Source organism: Cydia pomonella, chromosome 11 (genome assembly GCF_033807575.1).
Source record: "Cydia pomonella isolate Wapato2018A chromosome 11, ilCydPomo1, whole genome shotgun sequence".
Classification (NCBI taxonomy): Eukaryota; Metazoa; Arthropoda; class Insecta; order Lepidoptera; family Tortricidae; genus Cydia; species Cydia pomonella.
In genome coordinates, this window is record NC_084713.1 from 17,504,021 (window position 1) to 17,529,329 (window position 25,309).

Below are 25,309 nucleotides of genomic sequence, written 5' to 3' on the forward strand. Positions count from 1 at the left end.
ACTACGGGTATAAGTGTTTCTGTCTACGCAGACTGCGCAATATACGATTGTGTGTGTTTGGATTGTTTTTTTTTGTCGGTGGCAAACAAGCAAACAAGCATACGGCCCGCCTGATGGTAAGCAGTACGCCTGCAACTCCACATACAGACATATGTATATACACACACAAACATATATATTTGTAAGTACATTACTTTATAACAAATATTTTGAATTGAGTGTAATTTTGTCAATAGTTATGATTATTTGACTAGGCAGGCTATTTTTTATTATGTTTTGCGTAAACTTTTGTGTCAAGCTAAGCGTGAATTGGCTCTTAAAATTGACGTTATGAACCCCTCCCCGACCCGCACCCGCTATATGTCTTTTCCTCTGCCACCTCCTTTTCGCTAATAATCAAGGTTCGCGGCTTTTGCGATAATAATTTCGAAAAGAAATAAATATTTCGTAATATTAACAACCTTTGGTTGGGCTTAAAGTGAAAAGCCTACTGAATATCTAATATCAAAATGGCTGGCTTTGAAATAAAGACATGTAACAGCAAAAAGGTAAGATGCAAACACACATGTAAATTGTTACAGGACCTACAAATCATACTTATTTTTCTATTCATTATATATTCACAGGGTAAAGCGATGTTTTCTACAAAGAATTACGAACCAGGTGATATAATTCTGGAGGAGGATCCTTTAGTGTCATGCCAGTTTGCGTGGAACGCTGCATATAAATACATAGCATGTGATCATTGTATGAGGTTAGTTGTGATTATTAAGCGGGCCACTCACACACCTGCCGCAGGGGCAATACCGGTCGCACGGCGGTCGGAGCAATTTTAGGTTGTTTTCTACACACTAGCCTGCCACTCAGTGTGTAAGTGATAGTCCCGCTGAACGCACGTCGACGAGAATGGCTCCTGTGTTATCAAATCACCAAAGGATTGGTATCGCCTTGGCACTTTCTGTGCTACCGAAAAAAAAGAGAAGATATTGGGTGAAGAACTGGTTGCAGAAAAGAGGCAAATTGTGCCACATGAACATAGTGAAAGAATTGGAAGTAGAGGATCTGACAAACTTTTTACGAATGGACATGGATTCTTTTGAAGAACTCCTGGCTATGGTAACACCAATAATGTCTACACTGTTGGCGAGTTCGCGATATATTTCGAACATTAATTCGAAAGTTTGGTTTCGCATGTCGCGGTCAATTTTTTTTTTTTTTCATTTTATCCCACATGTGGGGCCGGCCTTTATATATATTCTATCTATTATCCGTGTCCAAATTTCACGTTCTTTATTCATTGTGACCTCCGTTAGGTTCGGTAGTCGCCAATGAACTGACTGGAATTGTCCCAATCGTACTACACATGTAACAACCTAGCAGGGCGGTAGATACAATCTAGGGAGCTAGGAAGGTCTTGCGCCCCTGCCGCCCTGCTGCAGGCCCAATCTAAAAGTTGCCCCTGCTTCTATACACACATCACAATTAAGGAGGCAATTAAGGGTCCAATTCCAATATTGCCCCTGCGGCAGGTGTGTGAGTGGCCCGCTTTAGCTGTATCTTTATTTTTAAAGTCAATAATATTTCTTGTATCTTCACCTAAGACCACTGAAAGCAGAGCAGTCCCTCTTCATAGAATTGTCATTGCTTAAATAACATATTTTTGCTTATGTTTCTGACTGTGTCGAAAATGAATAGGTTGGAAAGAACAAAATAAACGAAATAGAAATACTTATTATAAACCTTTAGTGTAAAAGATAAAACCAATATAATTTACTCTTTGCCTTATTTTATTAAGTAAGTATATCTTCACAATACACAATAAATTAAATTAAATTAAAAATATTTATTTCGGACTCTGGTTCCATAATTTGTTAGTATAATACACACAATACACTTACGACTACAACACTGTACAATTTACTTTACAACTAGTGTTAGTGACATACATTACTTAAACCTAAACCTAATATCTCCGGGGAGAGGCGCGCACTGGGGCATGCATCTTATCCCAATAACGCATTATCGGGCAATCTACCCGTTCAGCAAGTGAGCTCAAAATGCTGTTGGTGCTACCCAGAACTCTTCGCATCAAAGATGATATTCTGGTGCGTAAAATTGCGTGGAACCCCGGCACGCCCGCCGCCGCGAACATGCCGGACGCACTGCAATAGCGAGGGTGCCCCATCAGCATCCTGAACGCATTGTTGTATTGAACTTTCAATACATTGACGGCCCTCTGAGAATAGCTAATCCAATAAGTTCCTATGTAATAATTTGGGCTGGAAAATCTGAAAAGCATCTCTTTAAGAGATGTGGTGTGTTTTAAAAATACAATATAATCTAAATAGTAACACATTTGATACCTACTTTTAATATTGATATGGCAGTATTTTCAAGTCAAGTGATCTGCTAAAATTCAAAGTCTTTTTTCTCCTATCCAAAACATTTCGAAATTCATTTCTAACTATAAGTTTTCTTTCCAGGCCCCTAGAAACCCCCGAGCAAAACGTGAGACGTCTATCAGCCAACCCAGACATGGTGCTCCCACACCCAGATTGTTATGACTTGTGCCTGGACAACATCACCAGTTGTGACCAGTGTGGAGCGTATTACTGCTCGGAGAGCTGCCAGCAGCAGGCCTATGCGAAGTACCATAGGACAATATGCTATGACACAAATGATTTGCAGCATCCTATTGCTGTGCTGTTGGAGGCTTGGAAGTGAGTTTATTCTTTATTTGAAGCACATAAAAACAAACAGTTTGATAACTTTGAACCCTTGGTAATTTAAAGATACTCTCAAGTTTTGCATAAAAGTATAACAGAATTTTAGTAGATACTTACATTTTGGATTGGTTTTATTTTTCATAAAAAAATGTTTTGACAGTCTTCTGTTGTTGAGGACAATACAGTTAATATAAATAAAATAAAAATAGCCTTTATTATTGAAGTTTTTATGTTTGTAAGTATATTATTTATCATTTCCATCAGCAACTCCAACTCGTCCCTTGACGAAGGCCTCTTCCAAAGTCTTCCATTCTGGTCTATTTCTTGCAACACTCATCCAAGCTTTTCCTCCAGTCTTTTTTAGGTCGTTGGACCATCTGTACTGTTGTGGCCCGCTTTTTCTGGTGTTATATCTTGGGCACCACTCCACAAGTTCTCTAGTCCATTTATCTTTGTTTTCCCTCATTATGTGGCCAGCCCATCTCCACTTTTGTTGCTTGATCACTGAATACAGTTAGAGTGATATTTTAAAGGACCATGGGCAATTTTGTAAGGAGCCTGGTCCAAAAACCAACATAAATGAGACCTAGGTCATTAGATAGGTATTTCTATGTACATCATTTCATTCTATTTATAGGCAACAAGCATTCCATTGCAGAACTGAGATATTTGTATTTTAGTCAAAATGTGTGATTTCCGCTTGGTGCCCATAGAACTAAATGAAGTACATAGAAATACCTATCTAATGACTTAATTCTTAAGTCTGTTGGTTTCAGGCGCATTTTGACGCATAGTCCTTTTTTTTAGGCACTATCATAAAGCCAGGCCCTTTACACATTAGAAAACAAAAATAGAAAGAAATGTTTTAAATAAATTTGTAACTTTTTCTTATTAGGTACTATGTGTGTATATTAGGGAATGCAAACCGGTTTTAACCGAAACCGAAAAAACCGGTTAAAACCGGTTTTTTGACGGAAACCCAAAACCGGGTTTTTAGAATTTGAAAAAACCGGTTTCGGTTTTATTCGTTTTTTTTTTATTTAACTAAGTTGCATGTTTTATTCATTATAAGGGTGTAAATCGGTCCTTAGCCGGTTGAATCGACATCAAATCAAATAATGTGGTGTTGTGTTAGTTTGATCAACAAACCAAAAAAATAATTTTATATAATTGGTTTGTTCCTATTCCTAGTTACAAATAACATTAAGTCATTTGACAATTCCCATACAATACAATAAAATAGTCAGATATTCTGTCTTTAATTTCGTGTATATACGAGGGCTGCTATTTATATATCCGGAAACCGGGATTACAATCTTCTTAAATAGTATATTTGACCTCCATGGTAAAATTTGAACTTGTTTAAGTACTGGCCGGTATATTTTTTCTTTCTTATTAACGCTAGTGTTTTGTTTTTGACGGGTTTTAAATGTCATCTCGCTGCAAGAATGGAACTCACTCGTGAAAATATTCGTGCTATGATTTATTATGATTTTCGGCGTGGTTTAACGCAACAACAGTGCATAGATCAACTAACTTCAACTTTTGGTGATGAAGCTCCAACTAAAACTACTGTGTATCACTGGTTTAGTGAGTTCAATCGTGGACGTAGTATGCTTACGGACGAAGTTAAGGCAGGTCGCCCGAAATCGGTCGTTGTACCACAAAATATTGAGGCTGTGCGAAAACTTATAATGGACGACCGACATGTTACGTACCGCGAGATAGATTCGACTCTGGGTATATCTATGACTAGCATTAATAGCATATTACATGATCATTTAGCTGTAAAAAAAATTTGTTCGCGTTGGATACCGCACAACTTAACTAAGGAGCAAAAAGATGCTGGCGTTGAATGGTGCAATAAAATGTTAAAAAAATATAACCGTGGTGACTCAAAGGCCGTTTATAACATCTATACAGGTGACGAATCCTGGATCTGCATGCGATCCCGAAACGAAGCAACAATCAACGGTATGGGTGTTTCAAAATGAGCCGAACCCTACGAAAGTTACTCGTGCAAAAAGTACATTGAAACAAATGGTGGCCTGCTTCTTCGGTATTAATGGCCATGTAACTACAGTGCCACTAGAAAACCGTAAAACGGTTAATTCAGATTGGTACACGACCATTTGCTTACCGGAAGTATTTGAACAAATTTGTAAAACTAACCAGCGACGAAGAATCATTCTTCATCATGACAATGCCAGCTGTCATACGTCACGCGAAACAACTCTATTTTTGGAAGGTCAAAATGTGGAATTAACGGGTCATCCGCCGTACAGCCCTGACTTGGCACCCAATGATTTTTATTTATTTCCCAATATAAAAAATAAATTACGCGGTCAACGATTTTCGACCGCTGAAGATGCTGTCGACGCATTCAAACAACACGTTATGGAGGTACCTCAGGCGGAGTGGTAGAAGTGCTTCAAAAATTGGTTCACACGAATGCAAAAGTGCATAGATCATCAAGGGGAATACTTTGAAAAACAATAAAACCATTTTCAGCCGTGTACGTTTGTTTTTTTGTTTCCGGATATATAAGTAGCAACCCTCGTACTATACTAGCATTCGTTTTTACACGTGAAGTAATCTTTTCTTTATTCCATGGCGATGAATTTAAGAATTGTTGATTCTAAAAACCGAAACCGGTTTTAACCGGTTTCGGTTTTTTTTGTGGTGAAACCGAAGAAAAAACCGGTTTTGAAAAACCTCCGGTTTTTGCATTCCCTAGTGTATATGTATATATGTAGGTATGTGACATATGATGACAAAAAAATACTTGGTATTAAAATAACGACAACAACTCATTTCATTTTCCAGGCCCCTCCACTACCCACCAGAAACAACCAGCATCATGCTCTTAGTCCGGATACTAGCCTACATCCAGCAGAGCTCAGACCCAAGTTCAGCTGTTGCCACAATTAAGCAGTTCTGCCACCGCACCATGAATGAGGATGAGGAAATTATGCACAAATTACTTGGAGACCAGTTTGTGGATCAGCTTAATATGCTGCGGGAGCTTACAGCCAATGTTGTTAATGGGGATGCTGTACAAGAGGTAACATTGAAAACCTATACAGCATTATTATAATTATAATTATATTATTATAATAGCCTTTATTTCAGACAAGTATTTTGTATGTACATTTCATTTTGTTGTTAACATATATATAATGTATATATTAATTTCCATCTGTATGCCTTTTGTAGGCAAAGGTAACTCTTTCCATTTATCCCTATCCTTTGTTATTGTAGTCCAGCAACCTCCTGCTGCGCTCTTAATCTCATCCCATCTTGTCACGGACAATGCGTAAGGAAGTTGCCTCGCGCGTATGCTCGCTCTGTGTGGACCCGGCTTAAGAGTTGCTGACTTATGCCTGTCGCCTATTATGTATACCAATTTTCTACTTAATCGATTTTTGGTAAGTCGAGCAAATTAGCTGTGAAAGAGAGACACACAAGTGATCCTATAAGGCGTCCGTTTTTTCTTTTTGAGTTATGGAACCCTTCAAAAATAGCAGACACAACTCAGTTTTCTAAAAAACATGCTTCTTTCTTCCAGTTTCTCACTCCTGACGGCTTCTGCAGCCTAATGGCTCTAGTGGGCACAAATGGGCAGGGCATTGGCACCAGCCCCTTAGCCATGTGGGTCAACTCGGTGGTGGGGCTCACACTCTCCGATGACGAGAGGAGACAGCTGGACCTATTCCTCACCAGGATGTATGATAAAGTGCAGGAAGGTGAGCATAATCACTTATTTGCAATGAATCCATCTTTGAGGATTCCTTTGAAGTCACATATCCCGAAAGTCCAATCTAATTAGTACCTTAAATCAGATTGCTAAGGTTGAAATTCTATTGGCGCGTATATAAATCGTAAAAAAACCTGGAAATGGCTTAACACGTGTCCATAATCGTTGAGAAATTCCGAGCTGTTTCATATTGACCTCAAAATCTAGGTGTCAGCTCTGATGAATATTGAACCAATAGAGGTTAATCCTCTAGGACCTGCTGGCTTCCTGGCCCAGCCATGAGCCAGTGGGTTCCAAATGGTTAAGAAAAACATTCTAAAAAGACCTTAAACCTTCTGTTTGTGAACACGGGTCTGTTTATGCTTATACGGGCTATAAATACCCTAAGGGAACTAGAATCGTTGTAGAAAATTATATTTGGTTCAATATTCATATGACTGTAATATTAAACAAGCAATGATAATTTCCAGAATCGGGCTCCTTTCTAAACACCGAAGGCTCTGGTCTCTTCAAGCTGCAAAGTGCTTGCAACCACAACTGTTCTCCCAACGCCGAGTCCACATTCCCGTACGGCAACCATCGGTTACAACTTAAGGCCATCAAACCCATACGGCCTGGGGAAGAGATCTGTATCAGCTACTTGGATGAGTGCTTCTTGCAGAGGTCCAGGCATTCTAGGCAGAAAGTAAGTTACATTTAATAAATACTTCAAATTGCCTGCTAACTGCGCGCCCAACGGCGAGAAACATTCCCGTACGGCAACCATCGGTTACAACTTAAGGCCATAAAACCCATACGACCTGGAGAAGAGATCCGTATCAGCTACATGGATGAGTGCTTCTGGAAGAGGTCCAGGCATTCTAGGTAGAAAGAAAGTTACATTTAAAATATACTTCAAAGTGCCTGCAACCACAACTGCACGCCCAACGCCGAGTCCACACTCCCGTACGGCAACCACCGGCTGCAACTTAAGGCCATCAAACCCATACAGCCTGGGGAAGAGATCTGTATCAGCTACTTGGACGAGTGCTTCTTGCAGAGGTATCTATGCAGGTAACCATAACTGCGGGCCCAATGCAGAGTTCACATTCCCGTACGGCAACCACCGACTGCAACTTATCGAATAAGATGTGTGTGATTGTATTTTCGTCATAAACACGGCAATAGTTTTGTTTTGTCCGTGTACATTGGCCTTATACATTATTGGTACTTTGAACGGCCGAGTGAATGATTTTATCTCTATTTTATAATTGATGTGAGTAAAATTCTACAAACTAAAATAAAACCTCGAAAAACTACAATAAAATCTACTCAAAGGTTGCTTAGAAGAGATCCCTTATAGGGATAAGTTCGCCATTGCCTCAACTTCTGTAAATTTTATGTAAACCTGTGTTGTGTACAATAAAGAGATTATTAATACTACTACTTTTCCCCAACAGGAGCTTGCCCAGAACTACCTCTTCGTGTGCGACTGCCACCGCTGCCTCTCCGAGTCCTCGCAACCAGAGTGCACCAGCGAGGAGGAAATGTCCGAAGAAGACGCGGACGACTGATGCTCCAACCTGCTGGCCTTCTGCTTACTTGGCCTGTAAGAATGGACCCTATGTGCAGTGCTTAAGGTGCAATTTTAAGTGGCAGTTGACCGAAATGTGAAGTAAATTAAATTGTGTAGCAAGTGAAAAGTGACCTAATTGTACAGAGATTAAGCTTCAGTTTTTAGTAAGTGAAGGAGCCGCGAATGACTGTCGTTACAATCTGCTAGTTTTCGGCCTGAAGATAGACTTTGCGTGGATTGCAGTACTAAGGCTTCATTCGCACGGGCGCTTTTACAACGCGCGTTATAAAAGCGTTTGAATGACACAAATGGATACCCGTTTATCTAATCACACGATGGCGGTGGCGCTTTTTTATTGAGCCATTAATTCGAAAGGGGTTGGCGGGTCGAAGTATTTAACAGATGGCGCTAGCGTAGTTTGCCCTGTCAATCCCTAGAAATTGTGTCAAATTCTTGCTTTTTTTTGAGATTTTATGACCTGGATTCCAGCCCTTTACTTACCTTTTGAACGCCACGCCTATCGTACGCGGTGCGTAATAGTGAACCTTGTCGGTACGCATGAAGGTTGATATTGGGCTGTAGCCGCGCGCGTCATTTGACGTCTTTGGCGGTCAAAAGGTTAAGCCAGATCTTATAGAAAAAACTAGAGGTAGAGAGGCAAGCTATTATGATGGCACCATATATGCAAACCTTTGACTGTTGCCAACCCCATTTAGCGTACGGAATATCTAACGTCAGGTAACACGACGCTTTTTAAACTCTCGTGTGAGAGAGGCCTTAAGGGGCAATTTTAAGTGGACAGAACTGGCTGTAAGCATGTTCCCAGAAAAAGAACCTCCATTGTACAGATATTAAGGTTCAGTTTTAATTGTAAGGACAACGAGTACGAAAGTAAGTGAAATATTTTAAATTTTGCTGTTATTAATTAAGATACTAATAGGACCAATCTGCATTTCTTATTTTGTCGTAGCTATGTACCTATTCTATGTAATATAAATGGGTAATCTCATATTTAGCGTTTTTGTGTTAGTCTAGTATAGTAAAATGACTTTAGCAAAATATATTTTCTTGATTTGGTCTCCTTTATTTCCTATATTGTGAACATATAAAATTTCACTATGGCGTATATTATATGAGTACAGTGAATTTAGATATATACTAGCATATGTAAAACGTATAGCAATATAAGTGTCCAAAACCTATAGTGTATTTTGTAGTCTATGATGATATGAATAATATTTTGAGATTTACTGGTAGGTATTGTCCCAAATCATATTTAATTAGCTAAGAAAACATGTCATATGAAATACATCCTTATAACACCAGTAGGTATACAATAGGTGTACAATTTTATTGCAAATATAAATAGAAAAGTAAATTAATACTTTTAATAATTAATACTGTAAAATATTCTCATGATCACGTGTATAATAAACCAAAATTACAATCACAGAGCTAAGAGATAGGTAGAGGTAGGTTGGATCCGTTGGATTAACACATACTATTGTGTATTTCTTTAGGGATTCAACAAAACGTAAACAAACTTTGATAAGGTATTTTATTGGGCAATAATGTTCTTCAAGTCAAATAATTTAACTAATTGTGTCAAAACTTACAGAAGTTATACTACGATATATTACTTACTCAATATAACAATGAAGCTGCTATAATCGTGTTATTTTGCTAATAGGAATACGATTTGATTAATGAATAGTAATTTAGTTTTTTAATATTTGGTATTACTTCGCCTTAGTAAAGAATCTAAAACGAGACGGAATGTATAATCGTTAGGAGAGGTCGTTCAGTGATAGATCCAGGCAGTTTTCTATTTAGTTGGTTAACTGATAAATGTTTCAAGTACCCGAAAATGTAAAAACACATTGTTTACATTATTTAACTACCTAAAGAAATATACTATATTAACTGTGACTTCATGATTTTGCAGGCTTACATACCCATACTCGTCGAATTTGAGCCATTCACTACTCGCTTTCGAGTTCTGTACCCCTAGTGTAAATATTTTCGACAGCGAAACGTGACGTACGCGTTTGCGTTAAGTGTCATTTTGTATGAGATTTTTGACTTTCCAAAACGTCCCGCTTGGCGCGCTGTTTAAAAACCCATACAAAATGAGACTTAACGCAAACGCGTACGTCACGTTTCGCTATCAACTAAATTTACACTAGGGGTGCTGAATGTGTGTGTCACGCGTCAACGAGGTATATTACTTCGTTATCAAATTTTTGTCTTTGCAACCCTACATACCTTTACCTATATTTCAAATCTGATCTCAATGATCGAAAAGGTTGTAAAACATCCCCATTCTTACCTATATTTCTCATGTTATATGAAATAAAAGCAAGCGAAAGTAAAAATTTATCATGGAAAATTGGTCTTATTTAAATTATAAATTACTAATGAATAGAATTGTAATTAAATATGCAACGAAAGGTTATTATGCGCTGTGATTTAGATACGGCCTAGGAGGATTTAGATGTAGTCGGTCCAATTACTAGTAAGAAGTAGAACCTCTTCGAACGAGGGTATTCGTATTTAGACGATAGTTTCATTAGAACAGTAAGGGAAACAGTCAACAGTAAACAATACAACTTGGAAAGAAATAAAGATATATTACATAAAGGTTAAATCAATCTCACTCAATATTAGAGTTAGTGTTGCAATCTAGTTTGAAGATAAAATAAAGGTTCACGTCTGTAGGGCTACTATGGTCGGCTCTTTATCATTTATCACCATGCCTGTCACGTTCTAACAAGTATGTACGTGCGAAAGTGACGGGCATAGTGACAAGTGATAAAAATGGAACCATGCTGCCATCGCTGACAAATATGACTATTGTGACGTGAAGATAGATCAAGTCTAGGCATTTCTTCACCTCAATAAGGTGAAGAATTTTTTATATATTTATGACCTCGACTGTACAAAATAAATTGTGTTATATGAAAATGACCACTCTAAAACTAAAACACTAGTTAAATATATGGGCTATGTTGGAAAATTATAGGGAATGTAGAAACATCTTGGAAAACTAGAAGAAGAATAAATATTGTCTATAAAATAATCGTTCAATTATGGAACTTATATTCTTGACAACAAGATTTATTAATAAAGTTTTGTCAGTGTTCAGTTTAAAATATTTTTTACCAAACATTTGAAATGTAAAAATGATATGGTTAAAGAAGTCTTAACTATCAGGGTACCTACTAAAAAGTGCCAATCATACTTAAGTATTACTTGTGTATAAGCACTATAGTAATCGCTTCTGTGAGCAAATAATATAATTAATATAAAAGGTTCTTAAAGCTTGTCAATTAACATGTGATGGTGTTTATTATTTTTGTGAAGTTATTGTGTATTATGATTATGTTAGTCATGGATTTCTAAAAACATGTTACTATGTTTTGTATTTGCTTTGATTCTTTAAGGAAAATAGTTCTTTAAAAGTGTACAGTCAGCGTCAAATACTTCGTAGCAGTCAAAGTAGCCAAATAGTTCGGTACACCATATATTTAGTTACAAAGTATTTGACGCTGACTGTACAACTAGTTTAATCAAAAACGTGTTTGTAGTTACATAATTTATGGTATGTAAGTTCTGTTATATATTTGATGTTAAATTCATATGTTTCGATAAGCTTGTTTAAAATATACGACAGCTTGTTGCTTTTGTTATGTTTGTGAACATAAATAAAATTATAGAATGAATTTCTTATTAATTGAGTCCTAATTTTTGTTTTCTTAACTAGCTTTTATATCGAGGCCATTTGAGTTAATTATTCTTACTGCGTATTTATGGCTCTCAATGTAGTCCAGTCAACGAGACCCTATTTGTATTTTCGGTAAGTTCTAGGTGTTACCACAGGTAACATCTGGGAATTATTTTTTACCTGTTACGTCTGTTACCACAGGTATTTAGGTAGTTACCTAAGTGTATTATTGGTGGTAAAACTAAGCGGTAAGGCGAGAAAAGCCTATAATTTTTAGCTCAGTTGAAGACTGACTTTCCAAGGACGATCGAGTTCGAATCTATGGGTACGACAACCCACGCTTTTACGTTTACCTTTTGAACGCTTTATGTCATAAACACAAACATCACTCAAACGCCAAGATCCCGGGCGCAAGCAAGCTCCTTACTTGATGAAAGTGTGAAGGTTACGTTGACAACCTATAGTTGTCCTTGGCACTGTGGGCATGACTAGTAAAGACGCCTTTAGGAGTTCTTGGCGTATAAAGGGTTAAAGGTTCTTGACGTTCAAAGGGTTAATAGCTGATTTTGGCTGCTACCTAACCAATTCTAGTATGTATTGGCGAATCAAAAATTAACTTACCGCTTTCAAGTTCATATTTTTGAAGTGAAAACTTCTTTAGCGGCGCTGTGCACTTTTTAGGATGGGGAAAAAATGTTAAACTCGCGACAGGTCGCGTGACCGACAGATTTGACAGATTGAAAATTCGTAAGACGGCCACGTGACGTAGTCGTTGAAATTATGGATATGGATGGAAGTTGATTTTTCTGAGAGATAAACTTTTTAATGTTAAATAATTGTAATAGTTCAGAAGTGTTAAATTTTTAATGTAATATAAATTGACATGTTTGTGTACGATAGCGCAATAAATGAATATTGTATTTTACCACATAAATGATAGTACTTTTATACTGATAATTAAAGCAATTCGTGCAAAATTATTCCCTGACCATTCCAAAATATCAAAAATGCACAACGTTAATATTTAAGTTTTCACTTCTGCCGGCACTCCCGGAGTGCAAGCCGTTGTTTTTTTCATAGCTATTCTTAGAAGGCTTTCAAATAATACCTTCCGGTTTACGTTGTGATTCCAAAAAACACGCCGTTGAAATCAACAAGTCGTTCAAAATGCAAATTCTCATTCGACTGGTGTACCAATATCACAGAATATCGCTCATGACAAAATAAACGATATGATTCGGCGAACAATCTCAATTAATTAAAGTCGAAACAAGGTTCAATTCGTTCGAGCGCCTGAGGTCAGTCAAAGGACTGCTTCAGCTGATTGCTCTTGAGTATTGGAAGTCGCAAATTGTTTTAGTTTAATTTTATTGAGTTTACGGCCAATAGAGGATCATTCAGAGATTCCTAAGGGCTTCAGGGCAACTTGAAGTTTGTCTTGAAGATAGGTTATTTATGTTACCTAACTAAAGTAATGTACCTAACTTAAGAAATGGAGGCCAATTCGAACTTACATTCTGACATCGAAAGGATATCAAAACAATGTCTGTGATAAGATAACTAAATACATTAACATGGACCACTCCACGAATGTACCTACATGTACAGTCAGCGTCAAATACTTTGTACCAGTCAAAGTGGCCAAATAGTTCGGTACACCAAACTAAATATATGGTGTACCGAACTATTTGGCTACTTTGGTTGCTACAAAGTATTTGATGCTGACTGTACAAGAAGGGCTACAGTCAATCAATCAATCAATCAATCAATCAATCAATCATTTATTACTTCGTCATCATAGGTATAAAATACATTTAGTACAGGTGATAGGGTGTTTTTCATGTAGCAACTATGATGTACCTTTCCGGCGTACGACATTTTAAAACATAACTACCTAAATAAATTAATTTACAATTAAAATACATGTTACAAACAGAAAAAAAGCAAATAAAAAAAAAATGTCAATAAACCTTACATACTACACCTACAATTACTAATAAGAATGTACAGCCATTTTAATATTAAATTACATTTAGGAATAATATAACAAATTCGATGTCAATATATTTATATACTACTATCACATAGAAAATCTTGAACATTATAGTAACATTTTTCCAAAAGAAATTTGCGCAACAACCATTTAAATTTCTTCGGGCCAGTACTTTTGAAGTCAGAAGGCAGTTTATTATATAGCCTTGGGCCCATTGTCACAATACTGTTGAGCATAAGGCTAGTTTGACACGTTTCTAGGTGCACACCAGGGTTTCTAGGACGCAGATTGAAATCTTGTGGTGGCTCTCTCCTTTGGAACAGATCAGGGTTAGAGTTAACAAATACGCAGCACTCATATATGTAGAGAGATGGCAATGTTAATATGTTTAACGTTTTAAAAAGAGTCTGGTGACTTTCCACGCGTTGTAATCCGCATATTGCTCTTATACATCTCTTTTGCGCTAGGAATAATACATTCTTATATGTTGAGTTGCCCCAAAATATTATACCATATCTTAAGGTGGATGCAACAAAACCATGATAGGCTGTTAGTACAGTACTACGATCGGCTGTCTTCCTTAATCTATATAAAGCATAGGAAAACTTAAATATTTTTTTGCATACTTCTGTGCAGTGTGACTCCCACGACATATTATGATTTATGTGGATTCCTAAAAACTTTTGTGTTAGGGTTTTGTTAATAGTGTGTCCCTCGTATTTAATTCTTATGTCTGGAACTGTTTTCCTTTGAGTAAATTGCATGAATTTCGTTTTCTCCAAATTAATTTTTAAATTATTATCAACAAGCCATTGTATAATATTATAAATAGTTGTGTTAATATCAAGTTCAAAGTCACAGTCTTGATCATGTTTTATAAATACCGTGCTGTCGTCTGCGAAAAGTATCATTGGATGTTGGGTGCTACTGATGATGTCATTAATATAAATTAAAAACAACAAGGGCCCTAAAACGCTTCCTAGTGGTACACCATATTCCATTGTCATGCTTTTTGATAGATATCTTTTTTCTTCCCTAGTAATAGTACAGATCTGAGTTAGTGCAGTACGCTGGTCTCGATTACTAAGGTAAGATTTTAAAAGATTTAAGGCGTTACCACGGATGCCATATCTACTTAATTTTTCAATTAAAAGTTTGTGATCTACATGATCAAAAGCTTTAGACATGTCCATGTATATGGCACATGTCGGATTCCTTTTATCTAAACTACTAATGATTAATTTAACTAATTCATAAATAGCAACGTTAATGGAAGTGTCTTTACGGAATCCTTTCTGTTCATTGATTAATATGTTATATTTATTTAAAAAGCTATACATAATATTATATATTATTTTTGAAAACACTGACAATAATGCAATGGGTCTGTAATTTTCTGGACATTCCTTATTTCCCTTTTTGTAGACAGGTATAACAATGGCGGATTTTAATTTGTTTGGGTATAAGTCTGTGTCAAAACATAAGTTTATTATATGGCTCAGGGGCGTTGCAATAGAACAGCCTACATATTTTATGACTTTTGTGCTGATGTCGTCAAGTCCTACACTTTTTGTGTTCTTCAAGGATTTTATCACTTTAAGTACATCATCAGCCGTAGTTGGGGATAAAAATATTGTGTTTGCGTTCCGTTCTATATTTAAGGGGTGGTATTTTGGCTGTTTATTTTCATTAGTTTTTTTTATCGCTGTTATAAAATACTCATTAAAAACCGTCGCTATACTGGTCGGGTCTGTTATAAACATATTATCAACTTTTATTCTATGAATTGGTTCGCGGGGAAGGAAAGTTTTAGACTTATTTATAACCTGCCATGTCGCTCTTGTTTTGTTGTCCGCAGTTTTTATATAATGATCATTTTGTGAGCGTTGGGTAAGTTTAATAACTTTCCGTAGTCTAGCGCTATACATTTTAAATGCTACTTTATTTTTATACTTGGACTCTTTATTACTGTCTTTGCTAGATCTGTATAGCCATAACATTTCTCTCTTTTTTCGACAGCATGTTTTTATTCCCTTACTCATCCATCGCGGTTTCGTTTTAAGGGTTTTCTTTAAAGTCATGTAGGGAAAACATTGCTCATATAGACAATTAAATATACAGTAAGTGAAGAATGGCGACGGATTGTGAAGCTTGCCACCGGTCCTGATATGACAACCACGACCACTCTGGCAAGAGTGTGATGACAAAGAAGAAGAAGAATAAATGAATGAATTCGCGGGGCCATTTCGCTCGTACTTGTCGGCACGGGCGAATGATAAAATGACATAATTTAGATATCAATTTAATGTCAAAATGTAATTGGTCGCTCAGATCGATTGTCTATTTACTGTAATGCGCGATTGCAACGTTTGTAGATCTTTTGAATTGGACTTTCATTCAAAGCGCTGTAGGTAGGCATTTAAATACTCTAGAAATATTTAGACAATCGACCACAATATTTATCGTGTGTATATTTCATCGATAAATATCACATTGTCCGTTCCGATATGTGGTCCGATCACCACAAAGACGTAAAAGTTTTAAAAGGTGCGTATTTATATTTATTTATTCATCGTTTAAAACATTTAGGGCCACTTGCACCAATATCTGACCCGGGATTAACCGGTTAAACCTGGAGGTACCATGGTGTACATTTTGACACTGGCTTAACGGTTTAACAGGTTAACCCTGGGTTAGTGGGAGGGTGCAAGTGGCCCTTAAACGATGAATATTATTCAAAAGATAATTTTAAACCAAAAAAGGAAGACTTGATGACATACGGCACTCTTCAGCAGCTGCTTTTCTCCAAGGATCATCCGACATCCGATATGGGGAACGTGTATGAACTGTAGGGGGCAGCCATAAATTCTGACGTGTATTGAGCCGTTATAGCGACGTCGCGCTATCATTTGATGCGTCCAGCGTTACGTTGATGAATATTTGTTTCTTAAATTGATTAAAACGAGTAGACTGATATTTCTTGGATGTATTTAAGAAGCGAATTTCGAGTGAAAAAAATCCAAAACGCGTGCAATAACTCGATTTATATAAAGTACCAACCTAAACCTAATTTGATTTACCGAAATAACGTGAACCTACAAAGCAACAAGAACTTAAAGAAGATTGAATTGTCAGAACAAACAAGGTTTACAAAAAAACCGTCCTAAAGCACTTTAACATTATTATCCCGGACATCAAGTCACATTAAATTGTTTATTCTTTTGCGAGGTCACGGGCGGAATTCCGTAACTTTGATCTCGACCGAGAAAAAATGGACGAAAATGCATTTCAACTGTCTTCATAAAACGGGGGGAATATAATTTATTCAAGAGATAATTTTCTCCACCCCTTAAGAGGGGGCGCGAATGGATGTTTGCACTTGCATCTCCCTTGCCTGTTTAAACTTATTTTTTTATAGTTTCCGGTTGCCTGTTAACGTGGCCTTTTGTTAGGTTTAGGAGGATTCACGCAAGACAGCGCAGAACTAACAACAGTAACTTATTTCGAGGATGTCCGTACAGAATGAAACGTGAGAATCTGAGCTAGAATGACAAGCTGCTTGCGCATAGAAAAGCCGGCGTGAGAGCTCGCCGGCTACCTAAATAAACTTTCGACCAGATAACAAACCCCTCTAACAGTATGAAGTCGCAAAGGATTTTGTAGCATTGAATGCGCGTTGTATTTTCAAAAGGACACGGCCCAGACGTCATATTTAAACAGATCATATAAATATACCTACGCCAGTACAGGTCATGGGACGGGCTTCTAATTACCGACATCGAGTCTCACAACCTTCCTACTCCGCAAAATCTGGTTATTGGAATCAAAACGTACCATAAAGCAATTCAAATTCTCCAAGTTTCATCCAACACGGACGGGTCTTTGATCCTTCCGTCATAACGGCCCTTCAAAAATATTCGCAATGCGATTACCCTATACAAAACGTAATCGTAAATTGTGCAAATGTGGTTTTCAAAGGCTGGTCACCCTTTTGAATCTCTGCTTCACTAGTTGAATGTGCTAATAACGACCGATGCGAGGGCTAGATTTAAATTAAAACCACCCTTTGAAGAAGCAAGGGTATTTAATTGTGATCAGAATAGATTAGGAGCTGAAGGCACTTTTTTCACAATGTTTAGGCAAAAAATACAGTTTAAGTGGATGTGGTCTCAATTCAACATCAAGTTAGCTGTTCTGTTAATCAGTATTTGATGAATATTGATCTGAAGGTACTATAATACCTATTCTGTGTCACCTGTTCAAGTTTTTAGCCAAAATTAGTTATTATATATTGCATCAGAAACTGTCTTTCAACAAGCTTAATATAAATGATAAATATTGAATTGATTCGAGTATCAGAAGGTTACTTACGTGTAAGTAGTATTTTATACTTTTTTTTTTTTTTCTAGTGGGGAAAATGCATTCCGCATACAGTGGTTATGTGGGACTCCCATCTAGGCTAATGAGGCCCACGGTATACCCACTAAAAACCCCCCATATGCCACCTCGCCGCCTTATTGGTGGGGTTACGGGAACACTTGCGTACTCATCCGCGACCCCACCGGCGGCAGCCGCCCGCGAGCGGCTCCTTCGAGAATGCCCGAAGGCCCTTCACGCGAGGCGCGCCAGATGGTTCGACGCGCCTTCCTCCTCGGCCTCCGTCCTGCAGTGTAGCGGACCCCCCCGAGCCCGCCACAAGGAGGCCACGGGCGCCAGAAAACTCCCCAGCGTCCGGCGGCAGATGAAGTCCATGGTTCTGCCGCAAACCACAACTCGGCTGCAGAGGACAGGGAGAACGGCACACCGTAACACCGACACTCCTCTTCCTCTGCAGCCCCACCAACGCCGCTACAGCGGAACGGCCCGGCCAAGGTCGCAGGGGATAGGGAGAGTGGCGCATCGTGATACCATTACGCCTCTTCCCCTGCGATCCCACCTTGGCCGTCGAGGATAGGGAGAACGGCTCACCGCAATACCGACACTCCTCTTCCTCGACGGTCCACCTCCAAACGCGTCACAAGCGGGCTTATCAAGCCCACTTGGAGCGTCCTCCTCGGGCCAGCCAGCACCTCAAACAGGCCGGCCCTGGTTGCCTCTTCGCTTCACCGTGGGAGACCAAGCCACGGCTACTAAGCCCCTCCACCACGACAAGGTGGGCAACCCTCGGGGGGAAGTAGTATTTTATTCTTTTTTTTTTTTTTTTTTTTTTTTTTTTTTTCTAGGGGGGAAAATGCATTCCGCATACCACCCGGGTGCGGGAGGTGACCCGAGTGGTTATGTGGGACTCCCGTCTAGGCTAATGAGGCCCACGGTATACCCACTAAAAACCCCCCATATGCCACCTCGCCGCCTTATTGGTGGGGTTACGAGAACACTTGCGTACTCATCCGCGACCCCACCGGCGGCAGCCGCCCGCGAGCGGCTCCTTCGCGGATGCCCGAAGACCCATCACGCGAGGCGCGCCAGATGGTTCGACGCGCCTTCCTCCTCGGCCTCCGTCCTGCAGTGTAGCGGACCCCCCCGAGCCCGCCACAAGGAGGCCACGGGCGCCAGAAAACTCCTCAGCGCCCGGCGGCAGATGAGGTCCATGGTTCTGCCGCAAACCACAACTCGGCTGCAGAGGACAGGGAGAACGGCACACCGTAACACCGACACTCCTCTTCCTCTGCAGCCCCACCAACGCCGCTACAGCGGAACGGCCCCGCCAAGGTCGCAGGGGATAGGGAGAGTGGCGCATCGTGATACCATCACGCCTCTTCCCCTGCGATCCCACCTCGGCCGTCGAGGATAGGGAGAACGGCTAACCGCAATTTAGTAGTATTTTATCCTATGACAATCTTGATTTACTACTTCTACTTGAGCTAACTTGATTAATGTAACTAACAATTATGGATTTTTATCCGAAATAAAATCATTTTATTCATTATTAGTATTTATATTATAAAGTACAATATCCTATAATATCTTCAGCCAGTCATCGTCATGAAAGTCCACTTCTGGATCTCTCCAAAGGTGGTCTTAAATGCTCCGACCACTGCTTGATGCCCACAGTGTCATCTTGCTCTCATACATTACGTAGATTGTCTGTCATCCCAAACCCCATCGATTTGGCCGTTGCTTGTTGGGCATTCCGACGTCTGCTAAAGAATGTTACTATACGACGAAATATCGGCGCTGGCTCTTAGTACTAGAATATTGTCAGTTGCGCAGATTTAAGCGGGTTGTACGATAATTGGCGAATTTTATGCCCGACTGCGTTTGTCGCGAGGACCGCCCGACTGTAAATATTCGACGCAGAATTGCCCAGGGTAATGAAAAATAGGATGGATTTAAATTAAATAAAGTGTCCTCATGAATAAGTGGATAGAACTGAATAATTAGTATTTATTGTTGAGGTACCTACCTATTAGTTTTCTCTTAGTATCCGAAAGCGACACGGAGCGCATGTATAGGTTTTTTATTTTGCCTTTGGATGTTTCGGACATGTCCAGCCGCCATCAGATATATCGGAGCGGCCAAAACGCTCATAAATATCTGAACACGCCTCTATTGTCAAGGCGTTAGAGTGCGTGTTCAGATATATGTGAGCACCTGGGCCGCTTCGATATTAAAATAATATTTGTTTTACAGTATTATTTGCTTTTAAAATAATAAAAAACTTATCTTACTCTCTACAAATGAAACAGCACTATAAACAAATGAGGATCCGTCTCCAGCATCACCAACCCAAGAATCCGGTTCCCTCGCCACCCTGACCAATATGTCAGAACCCACACGGACGCTTCGGTCAGCCTTCCCCGGCCAACACTGAGACCTAGAAATAAAAGTTACCACCCGTAAAAATATATGGATTTGAGATTGACCAAAGCTCTTCTTCTTCCTCGCGTTGTCCCGGCATTTTTCCACAGCTCATGGAGCCTGGGGTCCGCTTGACAACTCATCCCAAGATTTGGCGTAGGCACTAGTTTTTACGAAAGCGACTGCCATCTGACCTTCCAACGCAGAGGGAAAACTAGGCCTTGTTAGGATTAGTCCAGTTTCCTCACGATGTTTTCCTTCACCGAAAATAATTTTGGGAATTTTGAGATTGACCAAAGCTAACGGCCTAAAAATAAAGTCGTGTATTTTTCAAGCACGATGTTATATGAGTCCACATCAACAACTGTATGATATAAACTTGCGACTCATAATAAAACTGCATTTCATAGCCTTCTTTATAGCAATATGTACAGAATTTAGAGCAGTATCGCAATATAAACCGTAACGCCGTTTGACCCATTCACTGACCCCTCGGCGGGGTGGATGTCATAAAGCGCCATATTGCTATCATAACTAGAAGATGCCTTATATGAGGCGCGCCTTCTGACCCCCTGTAGACTATGTATTCACGAGACATTTCATATCATTGTAGGTCTGGTGTAAATTGAGCCTTAGAACGTAATTTTCCTTATTAGTTTTCTAGTTAATTATTAGAGAAGCCTGGCATTGGTTCAGCTACCCTACCTCAATTGTCAACATTATCAACGGTGAAAAGGTGTTAGTGTTGGTGCCTCTTTTTAAGTAACAAACATCTGTGTTGAGAGGCCTTTACTTACCTTTTGTTTTTTTATACTACGTCAATGGCCAACAAGTATACGGCTCACCTGGTAAGCAGTCTCCGTAGCCTATGTACGCTGGCAACTCGCAGTCACATGCGCAACGCGCAGTTTTTTTATAATTGTAATATAGTTTAACCTCTGGTCTGTCACGTTCTAACAAGTATATAAGTGAGAAAGTGACAGGCGATAAAAAATCAACCATGATGCTAGAAGTCCCGCCCTGCGAACCCGATATCACGAACGAATGAAATTAAATACGAATAGCCGGGTCCACACACAAACCGGCCAGTGTAGCCGTGCCTCGGCCGAGGCGGCGCGTACTTTTCCTCACTCGAGCGCGCCGCCTCGGCCGAGGCACGTCTACGCTGCGTGAAAAACGCGTGCGTGAGGAAATTACCCTGCACGTACATGCTCGCTCGCTCGCTCTGTGTGGACCCGCCTAATAACACACGAATACGAGTCTTTTGAGTCTGTATTTGAAGAATCCGACTCGTTCTTACGAAACTCTGGACTTAAAAAACTTCCGAGTCTTTTAAGTCCCGAGACGAGTCATTTATTGAGTCTTTTTAAGAGAACTTAAAAGGACTCGAGTCTCCGAATAAAGATTCCGTCAACAACTTCATAGGTTTAACCTAAATAAAAGTAAAGAATTAATGCGTTATTGTACAATTTGTCTGCCTGTTCCATGAATATTACTTAAAGACAAAGCATTAACAACAAAGCAATCGAGGGCTCTCTGAAAAGGACTCAAGTCCCTACAAAAGACTCGAGTCTCTAACAAGTTGAAAATAACTCGAGTTTAGACTTAATGTGTGAGTCTGAAAAACTGAGTCGAGTTTCAAAGCAGAGGACTCAAAGGACTCGAGTCTTAACCAACACTAAGTACGAGTACACAAACAGGTAAAATACTTAGTATGGAAGATAATAATTCTATTTTTAATATGACGCTGACAGTAGTGACAGTTTCATTTGTATGGAGAACCGAGCTTACTGCGGACTCTGAAATCGCAATCTAGAACTGTGTGGGCCCGATTCGAAGAATGATTAAGAGATGCTTAAGATCTTGGAAAGAGATTGAAAAGATCGATAACGAAACGAAATGTCAAAATTGACGTTTATTTCGATTCTGCGGTGATCTCAATAAGATCTATTTACGATATTTCTAACGTCAAAATGACATTGGTTGCCCGAATCGAGTTGCTTCTGTCAATTATACGACATACAAACGATATCTAATTGAGAACTTATCTAAACCAAAACTTATCGTTATCTTATCTTTTCCGTATTTCATTCTTCGAATAGGACCGTGTGTCTAGAACGGTCTAGAGCAGGGGTCACCAATTAGTTTCGCTCGGGGTCTGTATTAAGAAATGAAATGACCATCGCGGTCCGCACAACATTTTATAGAAAAAATATTTTTTAAACAAATGTAATTACAGAAATAACAAAGGTATTTTTTTACATATCAATGAGAAAAAATTACATTTTTTGTTGCGGACTATCTGGACTATCTTAGCTAGTGACTTCGCCCGGCCGTTTTCAAATTGACGTCAACAAAGATAATGCGGGGGATACATTTTTATTTTAAATTACGTACTCTGTAGTGCAAAAGTTGCTGTGTTCTCGCGGTCCGCACAAAATGGGTCGGCGGTCCGGATGCGGACCGCGGTCCGCCATTTGGCGACCCCTGGTCTAGAGATTTGACTTATACTGGTCCGGACGTGGCAAAGAGGTTGATGCGTTGTGAATAGGGGCTTTATATTAGTAGTAATTGAGATACAATAGCATGGGGACAATGGAACATGCACACGCATACCAAATTAAGCCTTGGAGAGTAATTAACATGTCATTTGTTTTTAAAGTTTGGATTTAGAGCTTGTAGAATCTATAGCTCCCACCGGTCTGAAAGCCTTAGCGTAGTTTAAGATTTGACCTTTAAATTTCATAGTTACTACTTTACAGTTTTTAGGGTTCCGTACCCAAACGGTAAAACGGGAACCTATTACTAAGACTCCGCTGTCCGTCCGTCTGTCTGTCTATTTATACTTCATTAGTCATGTTTTGTACATATGTATTGTTAAATGTTGATGATAGGCATAATATCAGCCTCGGACTTTTCTACTCTACAGAAATACTCCGACAAAAATGAGTGCCTTTCATCCCCGCTTCTACTTTTCGCATCCGTACCCGCATCTTCTAAAAAAATGAGTGCCTTCCATCGTCTTGATAGGCGTAGCCAGGTACAGGCAGAGGGGTAGCTGCCCCCCTGCCTGTTTTAATAATTTAATTTTAAATGTTTCTAAAAACCGTTAACGTGTAAATCCACCGTTTTGGCAAAACCTTTTTTTGCTTTCGTCGTCTTGCATGTTTGATCAGGGACTATGCTACTTACTTACTCTCGACTTGGCATTGTATTCCAGTCTGTTCCTTTAAGAAGTAAGAAGATATACTGGTTGTATGTAGTTAGTGCTTTTTCCTTTCGGACATCAGTATATTCGGGCGTTGTTTTCATTTATTTTACGTAAATATATACCCGCTTTTGTCTTTTAACGCGTTTACGCCATTGGTACCATTGGTGGTTTAATCATGAAATATTTTTTGAAAATAAACTACGGTGAATACATTTCAACGTTTTTATGCATTTTCCAACTTGTAAATGATAGCTTAAAAACTTTTGTATGTTTTCGATCGTTTTCAGTTCAAATGCTATCTACTGTTTCGGCTAGATAATACGCAACAATTTCCCAAGTAAAGTATGATAGAAATAAGTGAAATAACTATAACAATTGAACTGTGAAAATCGAACTGAAATTCAAAGTGACTCTTGCTATTCTATTTACCGAATTAAATAAACTTGTCTGTGTGAATTGATTGTAAGGGTAACAATAAGGTATTATTATGTATTTTCACATTTCAATGTTTATGTAAATGATTGTTTTGAGCAGAGTTCTATTGATGCATCACCACTGATATTTATACATAGGCTTCTGGATTAAGTTGAAACACATAATCAGTTGTGTATCATCTAAAGTCGCTTATACCTAAGCCGTCATAATGTCCCCCAATTCGTACCCTTTACTCTTTAGAGTGCTTGTACTAAATTGCGACCCCCATTGTACACCAGAGGATGTATTCTTTATTATTATTAATAGATAGATTATTTTCTAAGACACATCCTTTTCCAGGTTATAAATTATATGCATGCTAAAATCGAGAATCTGTTAAGTTTGTAGTCCTTTTTGTGTTAACTTTCACGTTAATAACATTAAGTAGGAATCGAGCAATCTAAAAGCGATTTGCTCTTTTGTTCCGAATAAGCGATCTCGTCGTAAAACGCATATAAATTCCAATAGAAACCTGACCCCTCGCAATTATATTGGACAAACAAATCACGATTAAGAAGCCGAGTTCACTTTCATCTCATTAATGTCCTACGCATTTAATTAAAATTCACCCCTGTCTTACTCGTTATTAGCACATTCCAGTAAAATGCACTTTTGTCTCGAAATATGATCCGATTATTTTGAAGCACAATTGAAGTTTGAAATTGTTTTTACTTCGAATTCGGGGTTTGAATTAGGGTAGCATTGTTGATATTGCCACCAGTCCAGTGGGTAAAATAAATATTGAAAGAAGTGTATTGTAGTATAAATACGAGTATATTAAAATAGGAATAGTTTTTTGTTTTACAAGGGGGCAAAGTTGTTGTTTAATCGCTCGTGCTAATATTGATACCCGAGCAAGCGAAAGATTCCAAAATTGAACCACGAGCCTAGCAAGTGGATCAAGAGGGGAATTTTGAGCGTCGCGAGGGTATCAAGGCACGAGGGTTAAACAAACTTTGCCTCAGAGTGAAACACAAAATTTTGCACTACACTAACGCGATGAAAATACTAACTATGAAATACCAAAAGAATCAAACCAAATCAAATCCAAATGAACTTTAAAAAAATGTA

At 38.7% G+C, this 25,309-nt stretch overlaps 1 protein-coding gene across 2 annotated transcripts; it reads left to right on the plus strand.

Annotated features, from left to right (window-relative positions):
- Positions 1-42: 42 nt before the first annotated feature.
- On the plus strand, positions 43-11,760 carry LOC133523032 (histone-lysine N-trimethyltransferase SMYD5). 2 transcript variants are annotated; one of them, XM_061858540.1, is made up of 7 exons: positions 43-181; positions 627-754; positions 2,484-2,720; positions 5,553-5,790; positions 6,295-6,472; positions 6,954-7,168; positions 7,923-11,760. In XM_061858540.1, the coding sequence occupies exons 1-7, from the start codon at positions 152-154 to the stop codon at positions 8,034-8,036; spliced, it is 1,140 nt and encodes a 379-aa protein (XP_061714524.1). In that variant the 5' UTR covers positions 43-151; the 3' UTR covers positions 8,037-11,760. The 2 variants fall into 2 exon arrangements, with proteins under 2 accessions (XP_061714524.1, XP_061714523.1); XM_061858539.1 differs by lacking the exon at positions 43-181 and adding an exon at positions 188-548.
- The last annotated feature ends 13,549 nt before the right edge of the window (positions 11,761-25,309 follow it).